Raw genomic sequence first — 25,410 nt, 5'->3', positions numbered from 1 at the left:
TAATACTCATTATAAACGGTACTCTAACTCCGGAATTCATTGATTTTGGATATTTGAGTGTCAGAACAAGGCCTTACCACCCGTCGCCCATGCAATGCTTCAATTACTGGGTGTTCGGTCATACCAGAACAAAATGCAAACAAGACACGCCGACTTGTGGAAATTGATCTGAAAAACACGCGATTCCGGCGGAGGGTCCCAAATGCGAACGGACATTGTTTTGTATAAAATGTGGATCGAATCTCGTTCCTGTCCTGAATACCGGAAAGAGAACACCATCCAGAGCTTGAGCTTGAGCTTGGGTAGACTGTACAATTCGTAGTTGCTCTCCGCGATTGAATTGCACCAAATTGCACAATGAAGACTCAGAATGACGCTTGGGACTAGCAAATCACTCTCGTTGTGCAATTTTCGGTGATTCGAGCTTTAAATGGTCAATAACGACGCCGGCCACGTCCTTACAGTCACCAGGGGAAGGGAAGGAATGTTAGTATGATATTCGCCGCCCGAAGGCCAGAAGGGTCACCTCTATAGCGTGGTTCCCTAGCGAATATCATGGAAGGGATATTTGTTAGTGGGGAAGGTAAGAATCAGGATTCACTGAGGTAAGTGATGTGATTATGTGAACGGAACTATCGAACGAAAATTCGAAAATCAAATGCATTTCGTAGCAGCATTATATATAAATGGGTGACCTGAAAAGGTCTCCTCTGCAATATGATCGTAGCTCCAGTAAGTGTTTTGATTCTATAAGTGCGAAAACAACAATTTGACGAAACGAAAACTCGAAAGTCAAACAAATTTCGTATCCGCTAAAGATATTGAAGGGTGATCTGAAAAGATCTCTTCTGTTCGACGAAACGAACAATCAGAAATCAAATGAAGCGGCTGAATATACTAAAGGATTACCAGAAAAGGTTTCCTATGCAATATAACCGGAACTCCGGTAATTGACTTAATGTTATAAGCGCGGAAACAACTACTCGACGTAACAAAAACTCTAAAATCAAATAAAGATGTTGTAAGGCGGCCTGAAATATATTGGAATAAAATCCTGAAACTTTCGAGCTTGAGCTTGAGCTTGAGCTTGGGTAGACTGTACAATTCGTAGTTGCTCTCCGTGATTGACCTGAACCAACCAAATTGCACAAAGAACACACAGAATGACGCTTGGGACTAGCAAATCATTCTCGTTGTGCAATTTTCGGTGATTCGAGCTTTAAATTGTCAATAACGACGCCGGCCACGTCCTTACAGTCACCAGGGGAAGGGAAGGAATGTTAGTATGATATTCGCCGCCCGAAGGCCAGAAGGGTCGCCTCTATAGCGTGGTTCCCTAGCGCTTATCATGGAAGGGATAGTTGTTAGTGGGAATGGTTAAAAAAATCAGGATTCACTGCGGTAAGTGATGTGATTATCTAAGCGCAAACTCTTGATCACTCGACGAATTGGAATTCCGAAAATCATCCATTAGTTTTGAGTTATCCAACGCGTGCATTCACTATATAAATCCAATCGCGACAAAGGAGAGCTATCCTTGAGCAATCTAAGAAGGTCCGAGAGGGCTTGTCTAAAATTAATCGGAGCAACGATATCTTATTCAACGCGTGTACCCCTTATATAACTCCAATCACGGCGAAAGAGGTCTATCTTTAGCCAACCTGAGAAGGTCACAGGGAGAACTCTTCTAAAATTGGTCGGATTTCAACGCGCGTACTCCTTATATGAATACAATTGTGACGACAGACAGTCATCTCCGGGAAATCTGAAAAAGTCACCGAGAGAACCCGTCCCAAAAAAACAGGAGCGGCGACCCATCTGCCATTCAACGCGCACTCCCCGCACACATCCAATCGTGGGGAAGATGGACCATCCCTGGGTAATCAAAGAAGGACAGACACACAAAATTTAAAAGTTGAATATCCAAAGCATCGACAAATTGAAGAATGAAAGGACCCAACAACAGAAGAATCAAAAATTGAAAAACTAAGGAACCAAGGAACCAAAGCCACTCAAATCCAACTACCCTCCCAAATACAACAGACAACCAAGACAAACACGGAAACAGAACCGCACCCCCCATAACACGACAGTGAAAGACATCACTAGACAACCAAAAGGATCAAAAGCCCCCCGATCTCCCGGAAATGCACAAAGACACACAACAAACCAACGGGCAGTCTCCAGGCCACACCCAACCCCCGCACCGCACACACTTAACAGTTAAGTTCTTTATTTCCACAATCCGCGCAACACGAAAACCGAGTGCAATCCAAAAACCATCCGTTGGCCCACTGTACATCTGTATGCACCCCCAAAAGACCGAAATGTCGCTGTATGACCCTCCGGCCATACAGCGACATCCCTCACAATCGTGCCCCGAAAAACACCGCTCCACCTCCATGACCATCCCAACCATCCGCTGCACTTGAGAAAATAACCGCGCGGGTATACACTAGTACTAGATCAAGCCCTCAACTAGACCTGAGCAGTGTCGGCTCTCCAACTTCTCAACTCCCACTCAACCCCTCCCCACTCTTCAACCCATTAACTCTTCAACCACTCAACCCCTAAACACCACATATCATCGGTCCCTCCCAAAACACCCAAAGACAGTCCTCCTCTCCCTCGACCAGACACATTCAAAGAGCACGCACTAAGCAACAGAAAACCGTGGAGCTGCCGGCCTAGAATAGCACTTCGGGTCTACGTCCCTGTCCCTGTCGTAGAAGGCGACTAATCGGGTGACAACGCGAGTAAGGGCGCGGTAAAGCCTATGGAGAATGCACGGGGGAAATACCGTGTACAGGAGCAACGAGAGGAGTGCCGAGCACATCAGGATCGAAGCCAGTAAGATCCTGATTACGACATACTGGTATGACATGGAAAACGGACAAGACACGAAAACGGATAACATGCGATGCTAAAAGCCGACAGTCGTGCTATTCTGCTCCCTGAGTAAGGAAGGGTGACACCTACCTGAAATGGCGTGTGGGTTAATAGTACGGTTGCCCCCGTCCCGGTAACAACTTGGCAAGTCTTCGGGTACGTTCGATGCTCGTCTAGGCCTTGGCACTAGGTACTAGGCATCAGATGTCACATTCCTGACTTGCGCTGATCCGGCTCTGAACACGGTCCCCATGAAGGACCGTGTCAACCCCTGCATGGCCTCACTGCTTGCATAGATAACCATGGGATCACAAAAAGGCGATTATGTACAACGAGCGGAGATAGCGGCCCGAAGTTGGGACCCAACCAAAATGGAGACAACCTACAAAACCAACGAAGAACGAAGAGAGAGTATGATGGATACAGGTGACCAAGCCAACGCGTTCATTCGTAGTAAAAAGCTTCTGCGATCGCCAATACTCAAACAAGTGGAAACACCAGGCCCTAGCGGCAGTAATGGAGGAATACCTGAGACCCAGCAAAGTCGGGGGATCAATCCCCTGTTCCTGCCAAAGTCCAGCGGTAGTTTAACCCAGGAAGGAGGGCTGACTGGAGATAGCATCCTGAGCACGATCATGTTGAGGGTCAAAGAACTCGACACCTTCGTGCAGGACAAACCCAACGTGCATAAGGAGATCAAGACCAGGATGTCGGGTATAAGATCTCTCTTGGGACGAGCTTTGAAGGAGCACGATGGACTCGTCGAAAGGACGAAAACCGCCGAGAAGGCACTCGCAGAAGCGTTGCAAAGAGCTGCAGCTGGACAGGTGACGCCAAAGATTCGTCGAAACCGTTCGGAAAAAAGAAAAAAGGATTCACCAGCAGAAGAAGAAATGTTCAAAAAACGCAAGGACGATCACGACAACGATGATCAAGACGATAGTGCCGCCCAGGGCGACAGCGAAGAGCTGGGTGACAGCGATGACCAGATCAGCACCGATAGCAAGAGAAACGACTGGAGCACGGTTAGGAAAAGAAACAAGAAAAAACAAAGGAACGAAGAAAAAGAGAGGGAGAGAAAAGTGAAAATAGTGGAAAAAAATAAGAAAGAGAATGAAAAGTGGCAGGGGCCAAAAGACAAGAAGCCTAATCCTCGGCGGGCGAGAGACAAAGGCGATGCACTCATCGTCGAAGCGAAGGGCAACGTATCATACGCTGATCTCTTTAAAAAAATGCGAGAGGACCCTGGCCTCAAGAAACTGGAGGAGAGCGTGGTGAAGTCCAGGCGCACCCAGAACGGCGAAATGCTGTTCGAGCTGAAGAGAGACCCAGAAATCAGGAGCTCAGCATTCAAGGATCTTGTAGAAAGGGTTCTCGGCGATGGAGCGAACGTAAGGGCCTTATCCTCCGAGGCATCGATAGAATGCAGGAACCTCAGTCTGTTCACCACCGAGATAGACCTACGTCAGAAGTTGGAGGAGGAAAACATCCTGGGCAAAGTTCCGATGAAAATCCGACTACGAAAGGCGTATCGCGGGACGCAGACCGCAACGATTCGTCTCTCAACGGACGCAGCGAACAAGTTACTGAAGTTAGAGAGTATAAACGTCTGCTGGGCTGTGGGTCGTTTTAGAATCATTCCGCCTGTTCCCAAGCAACTGGAGCGATGTTTCAAGTGTTTAAACTTCGGCCACCTGGCGAAAGGCTGCTTGGGGCCAGATAGATCCAAACTGTGCAGGAAATGCGGAATAGAGGGACACTTTGCCAGCGACTGCAAGGGAAAACCAAGGTGTATGCTCTGCGAAAAAGAGGACAGTAATGACCATATGACGGGAGGCTTTAATTGCCCTGTGTACAAACACAACAGTGATGGAGATAACCCAAATTAATCTCAACCATTGTGACATCGCACAGCAACTGTTGTGGCAGTCAACGACAGAAACAAAATGTGATGTCGCAATTATCGCGGAGCCGTATCGCGTTCCCCCCGGTAACGGGTGACGGATAAAGTAGGAATGGCATCCAGGTCATGGGCCGATATCCCATTCAGGAGGTAGTTTCGAGGTCTCGCGAGGGTTTCGTGATCACAAAGATCAACGGAATTTTTATCTGCAGTTGCTACGCACCTCCCAGATGGACGATGGACCAGTTCCACTATATGCTGGATGTCCTCACCGAGGAGCTCGCCGAACGAAAACCAGTCGTTATAGGAGGGGATTTCAATGCTTGGGCAGTAGAGTGGGGAAGCAGATGCACCAACGCGAGAGGGACTAGTTTACTAGAAGCTCTAGCCAAGTTGGATGTTACCCTGTGCAACGAGGGCACCACTAGTACCTTCCGCCGAGAGGGTCGAGAGTCCATCATCGACTTGACTTTCTGCAGTCCTTCGTTAATGACGAAAATGAGGTGGAGGGTATGTGAAGGATACACCCACAGTGATCATCAAGCCATCCGTTATACCATTGGCCAACGAAACTCCGTGGCAGTACGGATAAATAGGACATGCCCGCGCAGGTGGAAGACAAAAACCTTTGACAAGGACCTTTTCATCGAAGCACTACGCGTGGAAAGCGACGTCTTGAACATGAACGCGGATGAACTGACGGAAACGCTAGCAACAGCATGTGATATAACAATGCCAAGAAAAAGGGAACCCAGGTATAAGCGACCTCCAGCCTATTGGTGGAGCGAGGCACTTGGCGTGCTTCGGGCCAACTGCCTTAGCGCCAGAAGACGTTTCCAACGGTCAAGCATAGACACCAGAGAAGAGCGGAGAGTGGAATTCAGAGAGGCTAGATCCACTCTTAAACGGGCGATTAAGCGGAGCAAATCTAATTGCTTCAGGGAGTTATGTCGGGACGTGGACGTCAATCCATGGGGCAATGCTTACCGAATGGTGATGGCGAAGCTCAGGGGCCCAACGACACCTTCCGAAATGTGTCCCGAAAAATTAAAAATTATCGTGGAAGGGTTATTTCCGCAGCACGACCCAACGACCTGGCCACCCACGCCATATGGAGAGGATGAGGATAGCATCGAACGCAGAGATGTGACGAACGATGAGCTAGTTACAGCTATCAAACGCCTAAAAACGAAGAAAGCGCCTGGCCCAGATGGAATCCCCAACGTAGCTTTGAAAGCGGCAGTCCTAGCATTCCCTGATATGTTCAGGACAGCCATGCAGAAGTGTCTAGACGAATGCTACTTTCCGGATCGATGGAAGGTACAACAGCTAGTACTACTGCCCAAGCCAGGAAAGACGCCGGGTGGTCCAGCATCGTATAGACCCATATGCCTGTTGGACACTCTTGGGAAACTTTTGGAGAGAATCATCCTTAATAGGCTGACGGAATGCACGGAGGGAGTTCGTGGACTGTCCGATAATCAATTCGGATTTCGGAAAGGGAGATCCACGGTAGATGCCATTCGCATAGTGGTCGAAAGAGCCAACAGAGCATCCAAACAGAAGCTCAGAGGAAATCGATACTGCGCAGTGATAACGATCGACGTTAAGAACGCGTTCAATAGTGCCAGCTGGGAGGCCATCGCGACTGCGCTCCACACGATGAAAGTCCCAGACTACCTGCGTAGAATACTGAGAAGCTACTTCGAGAACCGTGTGCTGGTGTACGAGACAAACACGGGCCAGGCGCAGATTAAAACTACGGCTGGAGTTCCGCAGGGCTCTATCCTGGGCCCATCGCTCTGGAACAGTATGTACGATGGTGTACTAAAACTGAATCTGCCCAGAGGTGTGGAGATCATTGGCTTCGCGGATGACATCGTTATTCTCGCGACAGGGGAATCTTTGGAACGGGTCGAAATGCTCGCGACCGAGTCGATAGACATGATCGGAAGGTGGATGCAAAGTGTGAAACTGCAGATAGCCCACCACAAGACGGAAATGCTGATTGTCAGCAACCGCAGGGCGGTGCAACGTGCAGAAATCACAATTGGAGAGCACTCGATAACCTCGAAGCGAGACCTAAAATACCTGGGGGTGCAGATCGACGATCGACTGAACTTCAACAGTCACGTCGACTACGCTTGTAAAAAAGCAACGAAGGCAATCAATGCACTGACACGAATCATGCCCAACAACTTTGGCCCAAGCAGCAGCAAGAGGCACCTCTTGGCTAGTGTCTCCTCATCGACACTACGTTACGGTGGTCCAGCCTGGATCGCGGCGTTAGAAACTCAGCGGAACACGAAGAGGCTGAATAGTACGTACCGGCTCATGGCGATGCGAGTCGCGAGTGCGTACAGAACCGTGTCAACACAAGCGGTCTACGTCATAGCCAGGTTGGTCCCCATAGACATCATCTTGGCGGAGGACAGCGAGTGCTATAGGAGGAGGGGAACCAGAGGAATCCGGAAGCTAATGAGGGCGGAGTCGATGGCTAGGTGGCAGCAAGAGTGGAGTGCCGCGCAAAACGGCAGGTGGACGCACAGGCTCATACCGACACTAATGGGCTGGGTGAACAGGAAACACGGAGAGGTAAATTTCCATCTAACGCAGTTTTTGTCTGGTCATGGCTGCTTCAGGCAGTATCTGCACCGGTTCGGACACGCAAGATCGCCTCTTTGTCCGGAGTGTGGAAATGTGGAGGAAACACCGGAACACATCGTATTCGAATGTCCCAGATTCACCACAGTGCGTGAGGGGCTGCCTACCCTTCATGCTGGGAACATCGTGGAGGAAATGTGTCGTGACGAGGGCACCTGGAACGCAGTAAACAGTGCAATCGTACATATCATGTCCGAGCTACAGCGGAAGTGGAGGACCGACCAGCATGCGGATAACGCCTGACCATAAGAGATGAATAATCGAGACGGCTGTAGTACCGGATAGTCCCCCCCGAGAGCCGCCGTGACGGAGTGCGCGTCATGTTGGAGGGCACTACCTAATCGGCGCTCCGCTGGGAAGAGAAATCCTGCGAGGGTGACTGTGACGGGGCGCGCGTCAAGTTGGAGGGCGCTTCCTAATCGGTGCACGTCTCGACAGGTAACCGGATACTGCCACGGAGAAGAGCAAAAATGCCTGCCTGGCAACGCCTGATCGTGGCCTGGATGGAGAAACACTGCGAACGTTTCGAAGGAGCGAGCATCAAGGATGAAACCATGATCAAAATGGTGCATACCCCACGAGAGTAGCTGTGACGGAGTGCGCGTCATGTTGGAGGGCATTACCTAATCGGCGCTCCGCTGGGAGAGAAATCCTGCGAGGGTGACTGTGACGGGGCGCGCGTCAAGTTGGAGGGCGCTTCCTAATCGGTGCACGTCTCGACAGGTAACCGGATACTGCCGCGGAGAACAGCAAAAATGCCTGCCTGGCAACGCCTGATCGTGGCCTGGATGGAGAAACACCGCGAAGGATGAAGCCGTGATCAAAATGGTGTATACCCCACGAGAGTAGCTGTGACGGAGTGCGCGTCATGTAGGAGGGCACTACCTAATCGGCACTCCGCTGGGGAGAGAAATCCTGCGAGGGTGATTGTGACGGGGCGCGCGTCAAGTTGGAGGGCGCTTCCTAATCGGTGCACGTCTCGACAGGTGAGAAATCCCGCGAGGGTGACTGTGACGGGTTGCGCGTCAAGTTGGAGGGCAATTCCTAATCGGTACACGTCTCGACGGGTAAATGGATGCCTGCGAAGAGGACATAAGCGCAGTGGAATGAAAAGCGAATAGAGAAAAAATGTTGAGAAAAAGGGAAGGACAACGCTAGTCAGCGTTGAAAACTCGAAGAGTGCATGAGCACAGCCGCTCCCTGAAGTAGTCGCCTAGATGTGGTCCCAGGGGGAATAAGGCAACGAGTAGAGGGCTTGGTTTTTGTGGGTGCGATCCCCACTCGACGTCTGGGTTAACCCTTCCCAGATAAGGCTGGTAGAGCGTTCCTCACCTCTATAAAAAAAAAAAAAAAAAAAACAACAGATGGTTCTCAAATGGGGATCAACATAGGGTAGGAGCCTGCCTGTTGGTCTCAAATGTTCCTATCTCACGCCTCCACGAAGATCATATGACGACATTTTTAGATCGGGCGTGAACTGGAAACACACACCTGGTCTTGGCTCCGAGAACGGGTGTCGAAAGTGGCTAAGTGAGGGGGTGCGAGCGAGTCAGAGCGCTATATCTCTCCCGGGGAAGGCCTCCCGGGTCATGGAGGCCTTGCCAACCCGCTGTCTCCCGGGCAAAGGAGATACACCCAATAAAATGGAGCTACGATCACGAAGAATAATTAGAATGCGATCACCCGAGGAGGGTCCCCGAACTGGAGCTGGTCCTGGAACGGGAGTAAGAGCGAGCGGCCAGCGGCTGGAGGGCGATGTGCAAGAGCGGGCCACCAGCCGGGTTCAACCCGAAGAGCTACCGCCACACGGAAACAGCAGCCATCGACATCACCCAAGAAACGCTGCGCCTACGAGACGTGTTGCGACTGCCAGACGACAGTCGTCCACACTTGTGGGTACCACTAGGCGCCGGATCATGTGGACACACGAAATGAATGAATTCGTGATCCGCGCCTATTACATCTGCACTGCTTTGGAGACGGACATGAGCGGTCGCCCTCGAATACTAACAATGTTCGAGGAAGCGTATCCAGAGTTCGTCGGGAGGCTTGATCAGAACGCGATGAACGCGAGGCGTAGAGCGATAGTACGCAACAACATGCTCTCCCAAACGCAAATCGACGAGATCAAGCAGCAGGTGCAGAGAGAAATAAGCTCCAGGAACAACAGAGCAAGCGATGTGTCGAGACGAAGTTCAGTACGGCTGAGCAATTCATTCGCGAGTGGGGCACGCGAATCAGCACCAGTGGAGGCCACAGTACAACAACCCCCTGAGCCGGAAGACCCACAGCCAGATCAACAACTACTACGCGATCTGGTCTTCCACTACGACGAGGCGATCTCACAGTTCCGCGACACAGACCCATTGTCGCGCCCCAGGATCCCGAAGTTGCAGCATTCCCGCAGGCTGACAAGTGCAGTAAAGCTCATGAACGAGCACGTTCTTCCGCTGCACTTGGTTGATGCTGAGAACATGGAGGAGCTGCAACTGAAAGTTTACTGTGCTGCTGTGGCGACCGCCAAAAGTTTAGGATACCGTATTAGGCCAAGAGGCGGACTGCTCCAACATCTCCGTGAAAGGCGTGAGCCTCCATGGCGAAGGAGATTGGAGCAACGGATCCTAAACAAGCGCGCCGCAATTGGAAGACTGATGGCGTACAAAAGAGGCAGCAGATCGGCGAAATTATGTCGCCAAGTTGCTGTGATCGTGCGGCCTACTGAACTTCGCCAGCTGGGAGCTCACCAGCTGACGGAAAAACTCGACACACTGGTACAGCAATTGAGCGTCCTAACTAAACGGCTAAAACGTTACTCTGACTCTGCAAAGCGCCAGGAACAAAATCGGATGTTCAGAGATAACGAAAAAGCGTTCTACGACCACATTAGCGACGAGAAGCCCGACTACCGCGAAGGTTTGCCAGATATTAGCGATGTGACGAACTTCTGGGCTGGTATTTGGGAGACCCCAGTAGAACATCGCGACGGGCAAATGTGGTTAAGACGGGAGGAGGAGAGTTGTGGTGAAATTGGAGAGATGCCAGCTATCATCGTCGGAGAGAACGATGTCCGCGAAGCCTCGCGGTACCTGAGGAACTGGGCAGCACCGGGCCCCGATGGTGTCCAGAACTTTTGGCACAAGAAGCTGACCGTCGCACATCCAAAGATAGCTGAGTGCTTCAACAAGGTGCTACGTGACCCACACAACCTTCCTGAATTCGCCACCCGTGGCGTCACCTTCCTCCTCCCGAAAGACAGCAACACATTGAACCCATCAAAGTACAGACCGATAACGTGCCTATCGAGTCTGTACAAAATACTGAGCAGCATAATTACCGCCAAAGTTTCTGCTCACTGCGAACAGCATCACATCATCGCAGAAGAGCAGAAAGGATGCAGGAAAAATACGCATGGCTGCAAAGACCAGGCCATCATCGACGCAGCCATAGTCGGCCAGGCGGTATATAACCAGCGGAACCTAAGTATGGCCTACATCGATTACAGGAAGGCTTATGACTCCATACCTCACTCGTTTCTCGTCCGGGTATTGGAGCTCTACAAAATTGATCTCGTCGTCGTTAGGTTCCTGCAGCATGCGATGAGGCAGTGGAGTACGTCTCTGCACCTCAGTGATGGGGAAAATGTGTTGCAGTCTAGAACGCTGCAGATAAAGAGGGGGATATTCCAAGGCGACTCTTTCAGCCCGCTTTGGTTTTGTCTGGCACTGAACCCCCTCAGTAGGACGCTCAATAGAAACGGTCATGGCTATAAAATAAGGTATGGCGACGGCGCTCACGAAGAAGTGACCCATACCTTCTACATGGATGATCTCAAGGTCTACGCTGATTCACGTCAGCGTCTAGGTGTAGCTATCCGGGTTGTCGAAGACATAAGCAGGGACATCTGCATGGAGTTCGGCCTTGACAAGTGCCGCTGTGTCCATCTGCTGAAAGGGCAGCTTACCGAATCCGGAGGTTACGAGGTCTATGACGGCGAGTTCATAAGAGACATGGTTCGTGGCGAATCCTATAAATATCTTGGATTCCGACAGCTCACCGGGATTCGCCACTCCGACATCAAGACGGAGCTGCGAGACAAGTTCTTGAGTCGAGTGAACTGTGTCCTGAGGACTTTCCTCAACGCGGGGAACAAGGTACACGCGATCAACACATTCGCGGTTCCCCTGCTGACCTTCAGTTTTGGTGTAGTCAAATGGAGCAAAACTGACCTAGAGGACCTTGAGAGGAGGATGAGGAAAGCATTTAAAGAGGCCGGAATGCACCATCCTCAATCGGCACTGGAGAGAGTTTCACTGCCACGCAAAGAAGGGGGACTTGGAATAGTCGACATATCTGCACTGTGTGTTGCCCAGGTACGACAACTACGCGAGTACTTCGCAGAACGCGCCAACCAAAACGCGCTATACCGGGCTGTCTGCGCCGCCGACAGAGGATACAGCGCTCTGCACTTGGCGCAAGCGGAGTACCAACTCAACTGCAATCTGCAGACAGTGGAGGAGAAGATTGCAGCTTGGAAGCAGAAGGCAGTGCATGGTGCCCACCCCCATCAACTGGATCGGCCACACGTCGACAAGGCCGCATCTAATCTGTGGCTAACGCGTGGTGAACTCTCTTCAGTAGTAGAAGCCGACATGATAGCCATCCAGGACAGGATAATGCCGACGAGAAACTGCAGGCGGTACTTCTGGCATCAAGACGTTGATGACATTTGCCGGATGTGCCATCAACCAGGTGAAAACATAGAGCACATTATGGGAGGCTGTCCCGTTTTGGCCAACGCAGCCTACACCGAGCGCCACAACAACGTGGCCCGTATTGTTCATCGACAACTGGCGCTCCAATGTGCTCTACTGGAAGACAACGTACCAAACTACCGGTACCTGCCTGCACCTGTCCTGGAAAATGACCGTTTCAAGCTGTACTGGGATCGCACTGTTCTGACCGACCTCTCGATCCACCACAACCGTCCAGATATAATGGTTTACGACAAGAGCGACCGCAAAGTCACCATCATCGATGTCGCTATTCCACTGAACCAGAATCTGGAGGAGACCCACGGTCGCAAAATCTGCAAGTACCGACCATTGGCCGTGGAGCTCAAGGAACTGTGGGGGCTAAGGGAGGTCCCAAGAATTGTTCCAGTCGTTCTCTCTGGAACTGGAATTGTCCCGAAGACACTTCTGGAAGCGCTAAAGGTGTTGAACATGGAGAAGGAATTGGCCGGCATCCAAAAGTCGGTCATCCTTAGCACCTGCGCGATTGTCCGACAATTTCTCGGTCAGGACTGAAACAGCACGAGCATGCAGATACGTGCATTCCGCAGAGCCTAGTCCCCCTTTGGCATTCAGAAGCCCGGGGGCAGGTGAAAATTCTGGCTAGGTTCGCCTAGTTAAGAAGTGAGATAAGTCTGCCAAAAAACAGAAAACCATCGCCTCTACCTATAGAAGACGAGTTCCCTCGGCGGCCCCCCAGGCCCCCCAAAGACAACCACCCGTTGTCACAATTGGATTAGTTAAAGTTATTAATACATTCAAGAATTAAAGAACAAATTTATCAAAGGATTAAAGAAGGAAGCATTAAAAATTTAAATAATTAAATAAACACGACGTACATTACAATGACGTCACATATCTACACACAAAATACCTGATCATAATCGAGTGAACATTGTCTTGTTTTGTTGCAGTGTGAACAAGATAAAACGGCGCGAAGATGGAACGTAAACGACATGCTCTCTTTCTTCTTTATAACGCCCGTCACTCACTCAGAGAACTGTGCTGCAACAAGCACATACACACTGATGTATCTACGAGTGTCCCGAAACAGGAGCAAACATGAAACGCGCGGAATGGAAACCTATGAGTGAATGATTTTGTATACGTTATAAAAAAATTTAGCACACCTGTCTTCAATTTCAAACAACTTCAGTTGCTCCCCAGAGAGATAATATATGAGAAAGAAGAAAGAGAGAACTTAGCTTGCACTGCTTTTCACTCAGCCATGCCGACGGTCCTACTATGGTGATACACACACTACGACATAGAAACTTCGAACTCGATATGAAGAGAAAAACACACTCACACCCATTCACGAAACATCGATTGAATGAAAATTTCGCTTATACACGCGAAGAAAAAATGGCTTCGCTCGATTTATGGATTTATTTCCAATTTCACAATTTATCCATATTTCAGTGGAATGTAGTTCGGTCAGAACACTGGGTAATATAACACAAGACGTTATTATCATACACACTTGCACTAGAAACACCAGATGAAAAAAAGCTTATCGCAACACAATCGACGCGGCCACACTTTTATATTTTAAAACAAATTTTCTCAGCCAAACACTCTTTTAAACCACAATTGTGCGTAACTTATTCAAGGAAAATCAACTGTATTCATCTTTTCGGAGCTTGAAAGCATAGTTTCCAATCGAAACACCAAATACACCGACAAAACTTGAAGACGAAGACAGAGCACAAACAAGCACGTCTTGTTCGCACCGTCGTTCAACCCGAACTCCCTTTGTTTTTGAATTGATCTTTTTGTACACAAATGCGATAGAGCGCACCAAATCTAAACAGTGCCCTTTAGGAATTTAGTAAATATCATTACCTCCAGAGATGCCAGCAGAAGGTCTTCGTCGAAAATATGAAATGTGTTGATGTGTATAAATACCTGCCAGCTACCTTTGTAACCGTGAGAATAGTAAAGTGATGTTTGAAAAACTGCAGGGAATTGAGTCAAGACATATAGAAAAGAAATACGATATCCCTGTAGACTGCAACAGAATAGAGTCTCCGATAAAAATTAAATATCAGTAAAATTGCGAACTTGTCTGCAAATTTGGCATCATTGCAATGATGATAAACAAATTTCGAAATAATTCGAAGACGAACGGATTGATAAATGTGCTTAATCGAAGTCGAACGGGTTACAAAATGCATTATTTTGCCAATTTCAACCCGTTCGGGATCCGAGAATTCCTTAATATTTTCCTTCGTTGATCGTATTGTTGTGAACCTATTCACGTTGGAGAGCATATTCGAACATATTCGTTGGCCGAGGCATTTTGATGTAATGTAATACTTTTCCGTTTACTATTTTTGAAAGCATAGGCAGCCGTGGCAGTGTTCCGAGCTCTGCAATACAATTTTCTTACCCAATGTTAAAGTTGCTTAAACTTACATTATACACCCATTAAACGTAAAAATAATAATTGTATTGATATCAATAAAATTTTATTCTATTGATTTTCATGACATGAAACGCTATGACTAAGGAATAACATTTTATTGAGTAGTTTTTATAGCTGTTTCGATGATGTTGTCTGGCATCAGTGTCGAAAAAATAACGAATTTCACCAAACAAACAAAACCATGGTCGAAGATTGAAAAATGAAAATTTAACTTTCAGAGCACTTGCTCGAGTTTTGATGGGAAGTGGGCGAAAATGATCATTTTCTTCACACTGTTTCGCAAAATTATTGATTTTCGGGCGAGTGATGAGGGAGGGACATGAAAGAAATGAGCGCCATTGTGGCAGCCATTTGTGGCTAGCTTCCACTTTAACCTTAATATAGAGAAAACATATTGGAAACGGAAAAAGTAATTTTCTTTTATAATTTTTAGTTTGTGTTTAATTCAACCCAATGCGAATTTTAATTGGACTAACAACACCTACACTATACTATATGTAGAGCATATGGGAAGTTACTTTTTCTAATATTTCTTCACTTCTACAATTTTTCTCGCCGCTTAACCAAACGACCCGTTCTCGAGCGGAAAAACAGCTTGATTTTTTATTTATGAAAATTGAAATAAATCGTTTCACATATCAAGTAATTTTCACCACAACACAAAATTTACACTTACACTTGTGATCATTTTTTCACAATACACGATCGGCCATTGATATGAAATTACACGAAGCAACATTTCGGTGGGAGCAAAAGCGCCCCCTATGTATTTGCAATGTTTCTTCTTATTTTCCTTTGTTTACGGAGACTTTAAATCTAACGATTCAATCGTCTCCGATTTTCTTTTCTACTATTTTTATTATTCTAGTTTCAAATGTTCTATATTTTCCTGTAAAGTCCTGTTTCTTTCAAAAATTCAATTAAGTTATTCTCCTGAATGTCATCATTACTCAATATGTCCCTTAGGTTTTTTCCAATATTAATCCTAATTCTAGCATCCTTCGTATGTTGACAATCCAGTAGTAAGTGACTTACAGAGATGGGAGCCTCGTTGCAAGAGCATTGAGGTTTTTCTTTATTTCTTTGAAAAAGATATGTATGAGTGACCTTTGTATGGCCGATTCGAAGACGGGTGAGAAGCCGTCTTTCCTTACTGTTGGTTCTGTCATACCATGGAAGAGTGGTATTTTTAATTTTTTGAAGAAAAGTTGGTCTGTTGTTTCTCCAGGCTATGTTCCAACTCTGGTGGATCTGCTGTTTTACCCAAAGTTTCGCATCGGAGCGAGGAATGGGTACATTAGGGGGTTCTTGAATTCTGCCCCTACCGGCTAATTTGTCGGCGACAATATTTCCAGGAATTCCGGTATGACCGGGAATCCAACAGAAGGTAATATTTTTATCTGAGGCAGCTTCTTCTATTGCAATGATCCATGGGTGAAGGTTTTTACCTTTTCGAAGAGCCCGGAGACAGCTCGCGGGATCATAAAACAGAACAATAAGAAGAGAATCATGTGTGCACTCTTGGGTAGCGATTAGAAGCGAAAATGCTTCTGCGCTAAAAATAGTGCATTGGGGAGGAAGCGAGAAACTACCAGTATATCGGTTTTCAAAAATACCGCAACCGACACCATCAGTACTTAGTGTATACTTGATGTTCAAACTGGAATTTTGTTACTACGAGGTGATTAAAACAGGCCTTCACTTTTGATGGGAGATCTTCTGCACGAACTTCCTTGAGTAAATCAAGGTTAACATTCGGCGGTTTTACATTCCAATTCCTTTCCATGACCGTCAAATGTACACATATATCGGGAAGATTCTAATTCGTGTGTTCTTTGAATTGGTCCTTTGCCCGAGATATTAATGTAACATCATGGTCACGGTCAGGAATTGAAAGGTAACGAATAGCTCTATTTGTTACAATCTTCGTAACGAGTCGATCAAATGGTAGTTGCCCACTCTCTGCCATAACAGCGAGGGTAGGACTTGTAACGAAGGCACCAATGGCTATCTTTATCGCCTTGTTATATACCGGTTCGATCGTTTTTAGTGGTTTTTCACCACCTCGGCTGAAGATGCTTACTCCATAGAGAATTTTTGGTATTAACCAAGCATTTATTATCCGTAAAAGAGATTTCCTATGTCCCAAAGCTAGATTGCCAGAAATCGCCTTCAATAGATTCAATCTATTGCGGGCATTTTTTTTGACCATCTGAGCATGTGGTTTAAAACTCAGTCTCTTATCAAAAGTTACTCCAAGTATTTTGAGAGTTTTGACTGAGGGAATTTGGGTTTCGAAAATTTTAGGGTTGGAAACTTTGAAGTGAGCTTTGGGATTACATATATGCAGAAGTTTTGATTTTTCGGGGATATATCGAAACCAGCCCAATTTTGAACAGAATCAATCGCTTTCTGAAGTCTTTTTCATGTTGCTGATGCAGTGACGCTAACTGAAACTAGCACAATGTCGCTAGTACAAGCACAATGTCACTAGTACTAGCACAATGTCGCATAGACAAGAATTTTTACATTTTCCGGAATTTTTGCAAAAAGGGACTGCATAATAATTATGAAGAGGGTTGGCGATACAACCGAGCCGTGGGGAATTCCCCTTTCTTGGATTTTCAATGAAGATTTTGTGTTGTTGACTATGGCTCTGAGTTCTATTTTCTAGGAAACTTTTCACATAGAAACCTAGTCTTTCACGGATCACCCAGTCGAAGAGACTCTTCAATACTGGATATCTCCATGCTGATCAAATGCTTTACTTAGATAAAGTGATGCCACATCTGCGTGGTGATCTTTCTCAATAACGTCATGTACAATAGCCTGTAATTCTTCGAGGTGATATTCTGTGCATTTTCCCGCACGAAAAGCGAACTGTCTTGGATCGAGCAGCTTATTAGACTCTAAAAAGGTCTTTAGGCGTCGATTTACTATCCTTTCTAGAACTTTTCCAACACAACTCAAAAGAGTCGAAAATTGTATAGAAGATGTTGGTTTTGACTACGTCTTTCATTTCTGTACCGGGGTGTTAGTTCAAAGTTTCTAAAACAAGAGAGTGACGCTGGACTGCAAGGTTTTGAACGTTAATACCTCTTTACCGACTGGATGGAGTGGTATAATAATCACTTCATCCAAGAGATAAAATGTCAACGAATTATATGATTGTCACTTATCGGTTCAAAAGCTTAAAAATTGCTTTGAAAGCAAGCTATTGAAATCATAACAATCTTGCTCATTGATGATGATTGGTGATCGCAATGTGTTGTTGACCTTGACGAAGGTACATGCAAGCCGTCTGCTTGGCTGAAGTTGCAGAACATTCTCACGTGTAAGTCCGAGTTCTTTTCCAACGAACTTATGGATCTCGTCATGAGAAAGCAATTTCGGAAATTGCGAGTAGTCGACGCGAAACGTATTTTCGCGACGCGGCATCACGGAAAGTGCCGTCGCGGATAGCGTAGATGAAAGAAACCAACAACGTATCAAATAGTCTGTGAACGACTTCCAAAATCTTCTCGTCTGATAAAATCGACTTATCGACTCGGAAGTTGAGCGCTAACTACACGAAATGAGCTCCCTTCCCTATTACAATTCCTTCCTCTCCCAAACAACCGTCCCCCCCTCAGACCTTCCTTGCCTAAAGCTTATCCTAAATCATCATCCAAATTTCCCCTTCCAAATCCGAGAGCAGCCTTCCGCCAATCTCATCCATCGTTTCTTCATAGAACGTACAGCAAAACCGAAAGTGGTAATAGCAAATCCTGCAATTAACTGGCCCCGTGTGTGGAAGAATATTGCTGTTCGGAAGTTATTGCCTTCACAACGTAGTCTTCTTTACATGTGGGTAAACGAAAAATTCTCGCACCGGCGTCTGATGTTCGTTATGAGGAGAACGGACGATGAAAATTGCTTACACTGTTCTTCGAGTGTGGAAACAATACAGCACAAATTTTTTGGCTGTCGGAGAGTACGAGATGCTTTCAATGTGCTACAACAAAAGCTGCTAGTGGTATCTGGTAGACAACGCGCACTCCATTTAGAGGATCTCCTTCGACCGTCGTTGGAGGGGTTTGAAACAAATGAACGAATTTTGATAATGAAACTGTTATTGACATATATCACCTTCATTGATAGTAGTAATGGTAGGATTGATATAGATGAGTTGAAATTTAGTTTTGAAGTCGAGAATGAATCAACCATGTAAATAAATTTTTACCAAACAAAAAAGACAAATAAACGTAATTATAAAAAAAAAAAAAAAAGACGGGTGGGTAATGTCGGGGACATAACCGGAGTGACGTAGGACTATACAAAGGGGACAGCTTTTGTTAAATATATATTTTAAATATATTGTTTTATTTTCTTCTCCTACGTGAAAAATGGATTAGTTTACTGTTTACTCTTTATGAATATGTTGATGGTTCTGAAAAGAACCTTTGGTGTTGTGTTTTTGTTATAACTCGATATTCCCATCTTGTTCGGTTAAACCTTCCTGTTTAGCTATTGCGTTTGCCACTCGCCACAGCTTTCACAGTTGGAAAATTTCTCCCCATCCAGCTTGTGACATGTTGTTCAGTAAATTACATTTAATGCGACGTGCCGGAGAAACACTTTGCCACTCACTGAAACTAATTGTTGCCTTGATGAGCGCCGAACCGAACCTCTCTGTTCTTGATGCGGGTTTTCTGATTGTCGTGAGCAGCTTTGCAAGCCAACTCGAGCACTCCGACGGCCGAAACTCTATAATCGCTGTTAGGTATACTGGTGCTCCGGCACCAATCCGTTCGGCTTAGTTACCCTTGCGGAGCAATCAGTGAATGCGACCAACAGGGAACTGGAGACCTGCACGGTTCGAGTGAGACTTTGCCTTTCCCTTAACTTGTCCTCCTTTGTTACGTCTACGATGCCGATGCCGTACAACCACACGGGTTTACGGTTTGAAAAAAAATAAGATATTTTTTTGGGGTCCGCGTGTTTTATACTCCAGCGGTACACACTCACAGGATAGAGACAAATCGGCAGACTCAGCCAGAGGGGCGAGTCCAACGAGACGAACGAATCAGCGTTAAAAGGGAGCGATGGCGAAAAAATACATTCATTACGATTTGTTCGCTCGTTGGATTCACATGCAGGCTAAAAAGGGTCCTTTTCAGTATCACAAAATTATCTTCAATCTAAAGAGTTTATTGTTTTGTTATCACTCGATATCCCCATCTTGTTCGGCTAAACCTTTCTGTTTAGCGATTGCATTTGCCACTCGCCACAGCTTTCACAGTTGGAAAATTTCTTCCCATCCAGCTTGTGACATATTTTACAGTAAATTACATTCAATGGCACGTCGCATTACCACCACTCAGTATCGGATTGGAGGTAATTTTAACCTGTAATTGAACATTTGCGATGACAGTGGTACAGTGTCGACTTTCAATGTGGGGTCATAATTTGGACCCCGAACTCTATGTTTACAAAAATGTCCAACTAAATATGTCACATTACAGGTCCGTCCAATTAGCTAAATGTCGAGATAAGTGTAAATTACTGTACTTTCAATCTAGAAGCAATTTAAGAATTGATGAAAATCAATAAGCTCAGAACAACTGCCAAATTCACATACTCATCATATCCTGACAAACAAATTATGAAAATATCAATTTGTGTTTTATTATTATTTGGGATAATGTTTTAGAAAGCATTGAACTGTATTTCCTAAACTCTTTTATGGAAGGTTTAATGGCCCTGAAAAGCGCCTTGTTTTATGGAATGGTTCCAATTTAGAAAACTTAGTACTCGTGGTTTTGAAAAAAAACCATTTCGAACGCCCTCGATGCCGCCTTGTTCTGGATTTGCCATCAAAGCACTTTGTATAAAGAACAAACTTTTTTCTTCTGCTACCTGATGCCGTTTTGCGATTGCGTTTGCCACTCGCCACTCGCTGCAACTGCCTGTTGTCTTGATGTCCACCGAACCGAATGTGTTCTGTTCCGGATGCGGGTTTTCTTATCGTCGCGAGCAGCTTTGCCAGCTAACTCGATCACTTCAGCGGCCGAAACTATATAACGCCGGCTAGGTGGAATGGTGCAGTGGTACTAACACGCTCGGCCTAGCTACCCTTGCAGGGAACTCCAGATCAACACGGTTCGAGCGGGATTTTGCCTTTCCCTTCACTTTTCCTCCTTTATCATGTCCAGACATGGCTGCTTGGGTTGGTTTGTTGATGTGTTGTGATGCGAACCGATGTGGTGTACGGTTTGAATGAGAATGATCGTTATGGCAGCGGATCGGGGATTTTTAAGCTGACTGGCTGGCTCGAGAATTACGCATGTGTGAGACTGCGACCAATGTTTCGTTCATTTTTTTCTTTTTCCTTTCCAATCGTGCTTCATTCTATTTCGCTGCTGCTTTGGTTGCCCGTTTTGGTCGGTACGATTTGAGGAGCACAAAATGGACCAATCAAAAATGGGCACATAGTGCATTTTGACAATGCTTGATATTTCACAATTATTCAATTATTTATCTCAAGAAAAATAAAATGTTATTCATTATGATAGATGCGTAGATATATTTCCTATCAATTGATGCAAAAACCTTTGCGAGCTATTGAGAAATGCTCGAGTTATAAGCGTTCCAAATCTTGCATTTTTTCCTACTTGTTCAGTGCCTAGATTTCCATTTCACCCCCTATATCTTCCGGTTAGACGTAGTCCTACGTCAAAAAAAAAAAAAAAAAAAAAAAAAGTGAGGGGGTGCGAGCGAGTCAGAGCGCTATATCTCTCCCGGGGAAGGCCTCCCGGGTCATGGAGGCCTTGCCAACCCGCTGTCTCCCGGGCAAAGGAGATACACCCAGAAAATGGAGCTACGTTCACGAAGAGTAATTAGAATGCGATCACCCGAGGAGGGTCCCCGAACTGGAGCTGGTCCTGGAACGGGCGTAAGAGCGAGCGGCCAGCGGCTGGAGGGCGATGTGCAAGAGCGGGCCACCAGCCGGGTTCAACCCGAAGAGCTACCGCCACACGGAAACAGCAGCCATCGACATCACCCAAGAAACGCTGCGCCTACGAGACGTGTTGCGACTGCCAGACGACAGTCGTCCACACTTGTGGGTACCACTAGGCGCCGGATCATGTGGACACACGAAATGAATGAATTCGTGATCCGCGCCTATTACATCTGCACTGCTTTGGAGACGGACATGAGCGGTCGCCCTCGAATACTAACAATGTTCGAGGAAGCGTATCCAGAGTTCGTCGGGAGGCTTGATCAGAACGCGATGAACGCGAGGCGTAGAGCGATAGTACGCAACAACATGCTCTCCCAAACGCAAATCGACGAGATCAAGCAGCAGGTGCAGAGAGAAAAAAAAAAAAAAAAAAAAAAAATTGTCACTTATCGGTTCAAAAGCTTGAAAATTGCTTTGAAAGCAAGCTATTGAAATCATAACAATCTTGCTCATTGATGATGATTGGTGATCGCAATGTGTTCCCGAACACGGTCACAAAATATAGGCACATGAAGAAACCGTGATTTGTTTTGCTCGCTTGCATGAGTGTTTGGGCATTGAGCTTTGTATTACGGAATGGAGGAGTAGGCATGACAATATGGGGTTGCAGTAGAAATGAACACACTTTTAAAATCAAAATTATGAATGAGAATTAATTTTCCCAAACCAAATTAGTACTCTATGTAAATGAAAATCACTTTTGCTTGCAAGTAGTGAAAAAATATCATGCAAAAATTGTGTCTCTAGATAATTTTATATTATAATGTTATGTTCTGGTGAGAATATCTGAAAAATCTGAAAATCGTTTAAATTAGGGCCATAACGACGTACGTCTAATAGGTAAATAACACCAAGAAAAAAATTTCATACAAATTTTAGCAATTTAAAACTTCTTTAAGGGTGACTAATCTGATAGAGAATAGCTGGTCTCATACAAACTAATGTCGTATCCAGATGACACTATTCCACCGTCAACGCGAAAAGCAGACATACGCAAGGCGTGAGTACTTTCACTCGCATCGGTTTCTGTTCTGCTTTCGCATGGAACAGTCATGAAAAATTGTTTGCGCATGAATGCGTCCGAGCGAAGTAATATTCGCACCCATTTACGCATTCGGCTTGGTGTTCCCGTGATGTAATCCAATAACATCAGTTTGGCTTGGTGTTCCTGTGATGTAATGGATCCAAAAATGGTCCAGTCGGTAATTTTTCCGATCATAGAGAACAAACTCATTGCACCACTGATACGCTCAAAATATTTCAAAAATCCAAATATTTGTCGAGTTGTTATCCAATCAATTTTAGATCGGAACCAATGACGGAGAGGTCAAGAGAGAACGCGGTTTTGGTCATAGAATACGTCAACGGCGATCGCTTCAAAAGTTTTCCAACCAGTGCTTTAAACAATCTTTGGTTTTTAAATTACAACATACGAATCAACAAATTAGAAGAATAAAAAAAAATTGATTGTTCTATTGTACATACCTTTCAATTCATCGACAACAGACGTGCTTTCATTGCTAGACAACGTATTTCCAGTATCAGAATTCTTTTGTTTTGAGCCTGTTTGTTGTGAAGGAACGTCATTTCGAATGGCTGAATTTTGTGCGATATCGTCTAAAGATTTCTGGATGCAATCACCTGAAAATATACATGAGGGTAAAAAAGTATTTAATGAAAGTCATAGCCGGAAAATTACTTCATTTAATTTAAAAAAAGTTAAGATAATTTAATCACAGTTGTTATCAATAACCTATTACAATGCAAATTGATTCGTTTTTGAGCAAACTAATAGCAAATTCGTTTTTAAAACTGAGTTAGTGCCAAACTGACTCTGTAATAGAGATGGGCAAACCGTTCACGAACGGTACGAAAGAACAAGTTCACCGAAAAGAATGAACGAGCGGTCATTCTTTTTTAAGGAAAGGTAGTTCTCCCCACGAACTGATTGCGAGCGAACGGTTTGTGAACGAACTGATTCCGTAAGAACGGTTTGCGAGTGAACTGATTGAGAGTGAACCGTTTGCGAATGAACTGTATGGGAAAGAACTGATTGAGAGTGAACTGTTTGAGAACGAAGTATTTGCGGGCAAATTGTTTGTGAACGAACGAGTGCAGCTGAACTGATTTGCGCTGGACGGAATCAATAGAACGATTATGCTTGTAAGAAAAATAAAACGATATTGTTATTTACGAGCAAAATGCATATAACGCAGGGTTCATTTTGTTGATGTATACTCAATTTTGGGTTAAACATTGAATTAGATTTTCGTAGTTTTAAAACCGAAGCTATATATTTTCAATTTCATGTATTTTTTTTGAATTCCGCGAAACATATACTTCCTGATCATCAGAAAAAAAAAATCTGGGGGAAGCTGGGGCGTTGCATGAATTAGGTAAACATGAAATCTTCTAGTGAGGGCAAATTGAGCAAAAAGGTTTTTCGTTGCTTTCAATCCATTGCATGGCCTATTGCGTGTACGAGTTATCGTAATTGTTTGTACGATTGATTGTGAGTGAAGATCGCTGCTGATTTTTTTCTCTGAATGAACATTATGAAAAATGTTCTTACATGGAACCTATGTGTTGTCCAAACAGAAAATATGAAAAATTGCACATATTTTGTGCGCATCAAATGTCGGCCGATAACCATGTTTTATACAGTTTGCGACTTTTAAAGAAGAAGCAGCTCATCTTTCCCCACTAAATTTCAAAAATATGAATTCAACGATATCAATTAATAGCTGTCTATTGATGTTGGGTTTCAGCTAACATTCTATGTTTTTCTTAATATAACTGGACGAAAGAGCGAAAGAACGGTTCAAAAGAACTGATTCACTTATATGAACGGTTAGTGACTGAACCGTTCATCAAAGTGAACTGTTTTGCCCATCTCTAGAAGCTGCACCGAACACCTCTCAACAAACAGATCATCGTAGCTAGATCATTTTCGACCCGCGCTAGTACATCCAATGCATCCGGGACAGCGCAGCCTGTCAAAACGACTCATTCGCGTTCGATGAACACTCTCATCCTCTCTCCCCTTGCAAACTCTCTCTTTGTCTTGCAAACAAGACACGCCGACTTGTGGAAATTGATCTGAAAAACACGCGATTCCGGCGGAGGGTTCCAAATGCGAACGGACATTGTTTTGTATAAAATGTGGATCGAATCTCGTTCCTGTCCTGAATACCGGAAAGAGAACACCATCCAGAGCTTGAGCTTGAGCTTGGATAGACTGTACAATTCGTAGTTGCTCTCCGCGATTGAATTGCACCAAATTGCACAATGAAGACTCAGAATGACGCTTGGGACTAGCAAATCATTCTCGTTGTGCAATTTTCGGTGATTCGAGCTTTAAATGGTCAATAACGACGCCGGCCACGTCCTTACAGTCACCAGGGGAAGGGAAGGAATGTTAGTATGATATTCGCCGCCCGAAGGCCAGAAGGGTCACCTCTATAGCGTGGTTCCCTAGCGAATATCATGGAAGGGATATTTGTTAGTGGGGAAGGTAAGAATCAGGATTCACTGAGGTAAGTGATGTGATTATGTGAACGGAACTATCGAACGAAAATTCGAAAATCAAATGCATTTCGTAGCAGCATTATATATAAATGGGTGACCTGAAAAGGTCTCCTCTGCAATATGATCGTAGCTCCAGTAAGTGTTTTGATTCTATAAGTGCGAAAACAACAATTTGACGAAACGAAAACTCGAAAGTCAAACAAAT

At 45.5% G+C, this 25,410-nt stretch overlaps 1 protein-coding gene across 3 annotated transcripts in view; it reads right to left on the bottom strand.

Moving 5' to 3' along the window:
- Positions 1-25,410, bottom strand: part of LOC129761600 (dentin sialophosphoprotein-like) — a 257,335-nt gene that overhangs the window by 70,464 nt on the left and 161,461 nt on the right. For all 3 annotated transcript variants that reach the window (XM_055759356.1, XM_055759393.1, XM_055759441.1), the window contains exon 6: positions 23,163-23,318. In XM_055759356.1, the coding sequence (XP_055615331.1) occupies positions 23,163-23,318 (156 nt within the window). The remainder of the gene's footprint in view (positions 1-23,162; positions 23,319-25,410) is intronic.

This window comes from Toxorhynchites rutilus, chromosome 1 (genome assembly GCF_029784135.1).
Source record: "Toxorhynchites rutilus septentrionalis strain SRP chromosome 1, ASM2978413v1, whole genome shotgun sequence".
In the NCBI taxonomy this organism is placed as follows: Eukaryota; Metazoa; Arthropoda; class Insecta; order Diptera; family Culicidae; genus Toxorhynchites; species Toxorhynchites rutilus.
The sequence above is the reverse complement of the archived record's forward strand: the minus strand, read 5'-3'. Positions and strand labels throughout refer to the sequence as shown.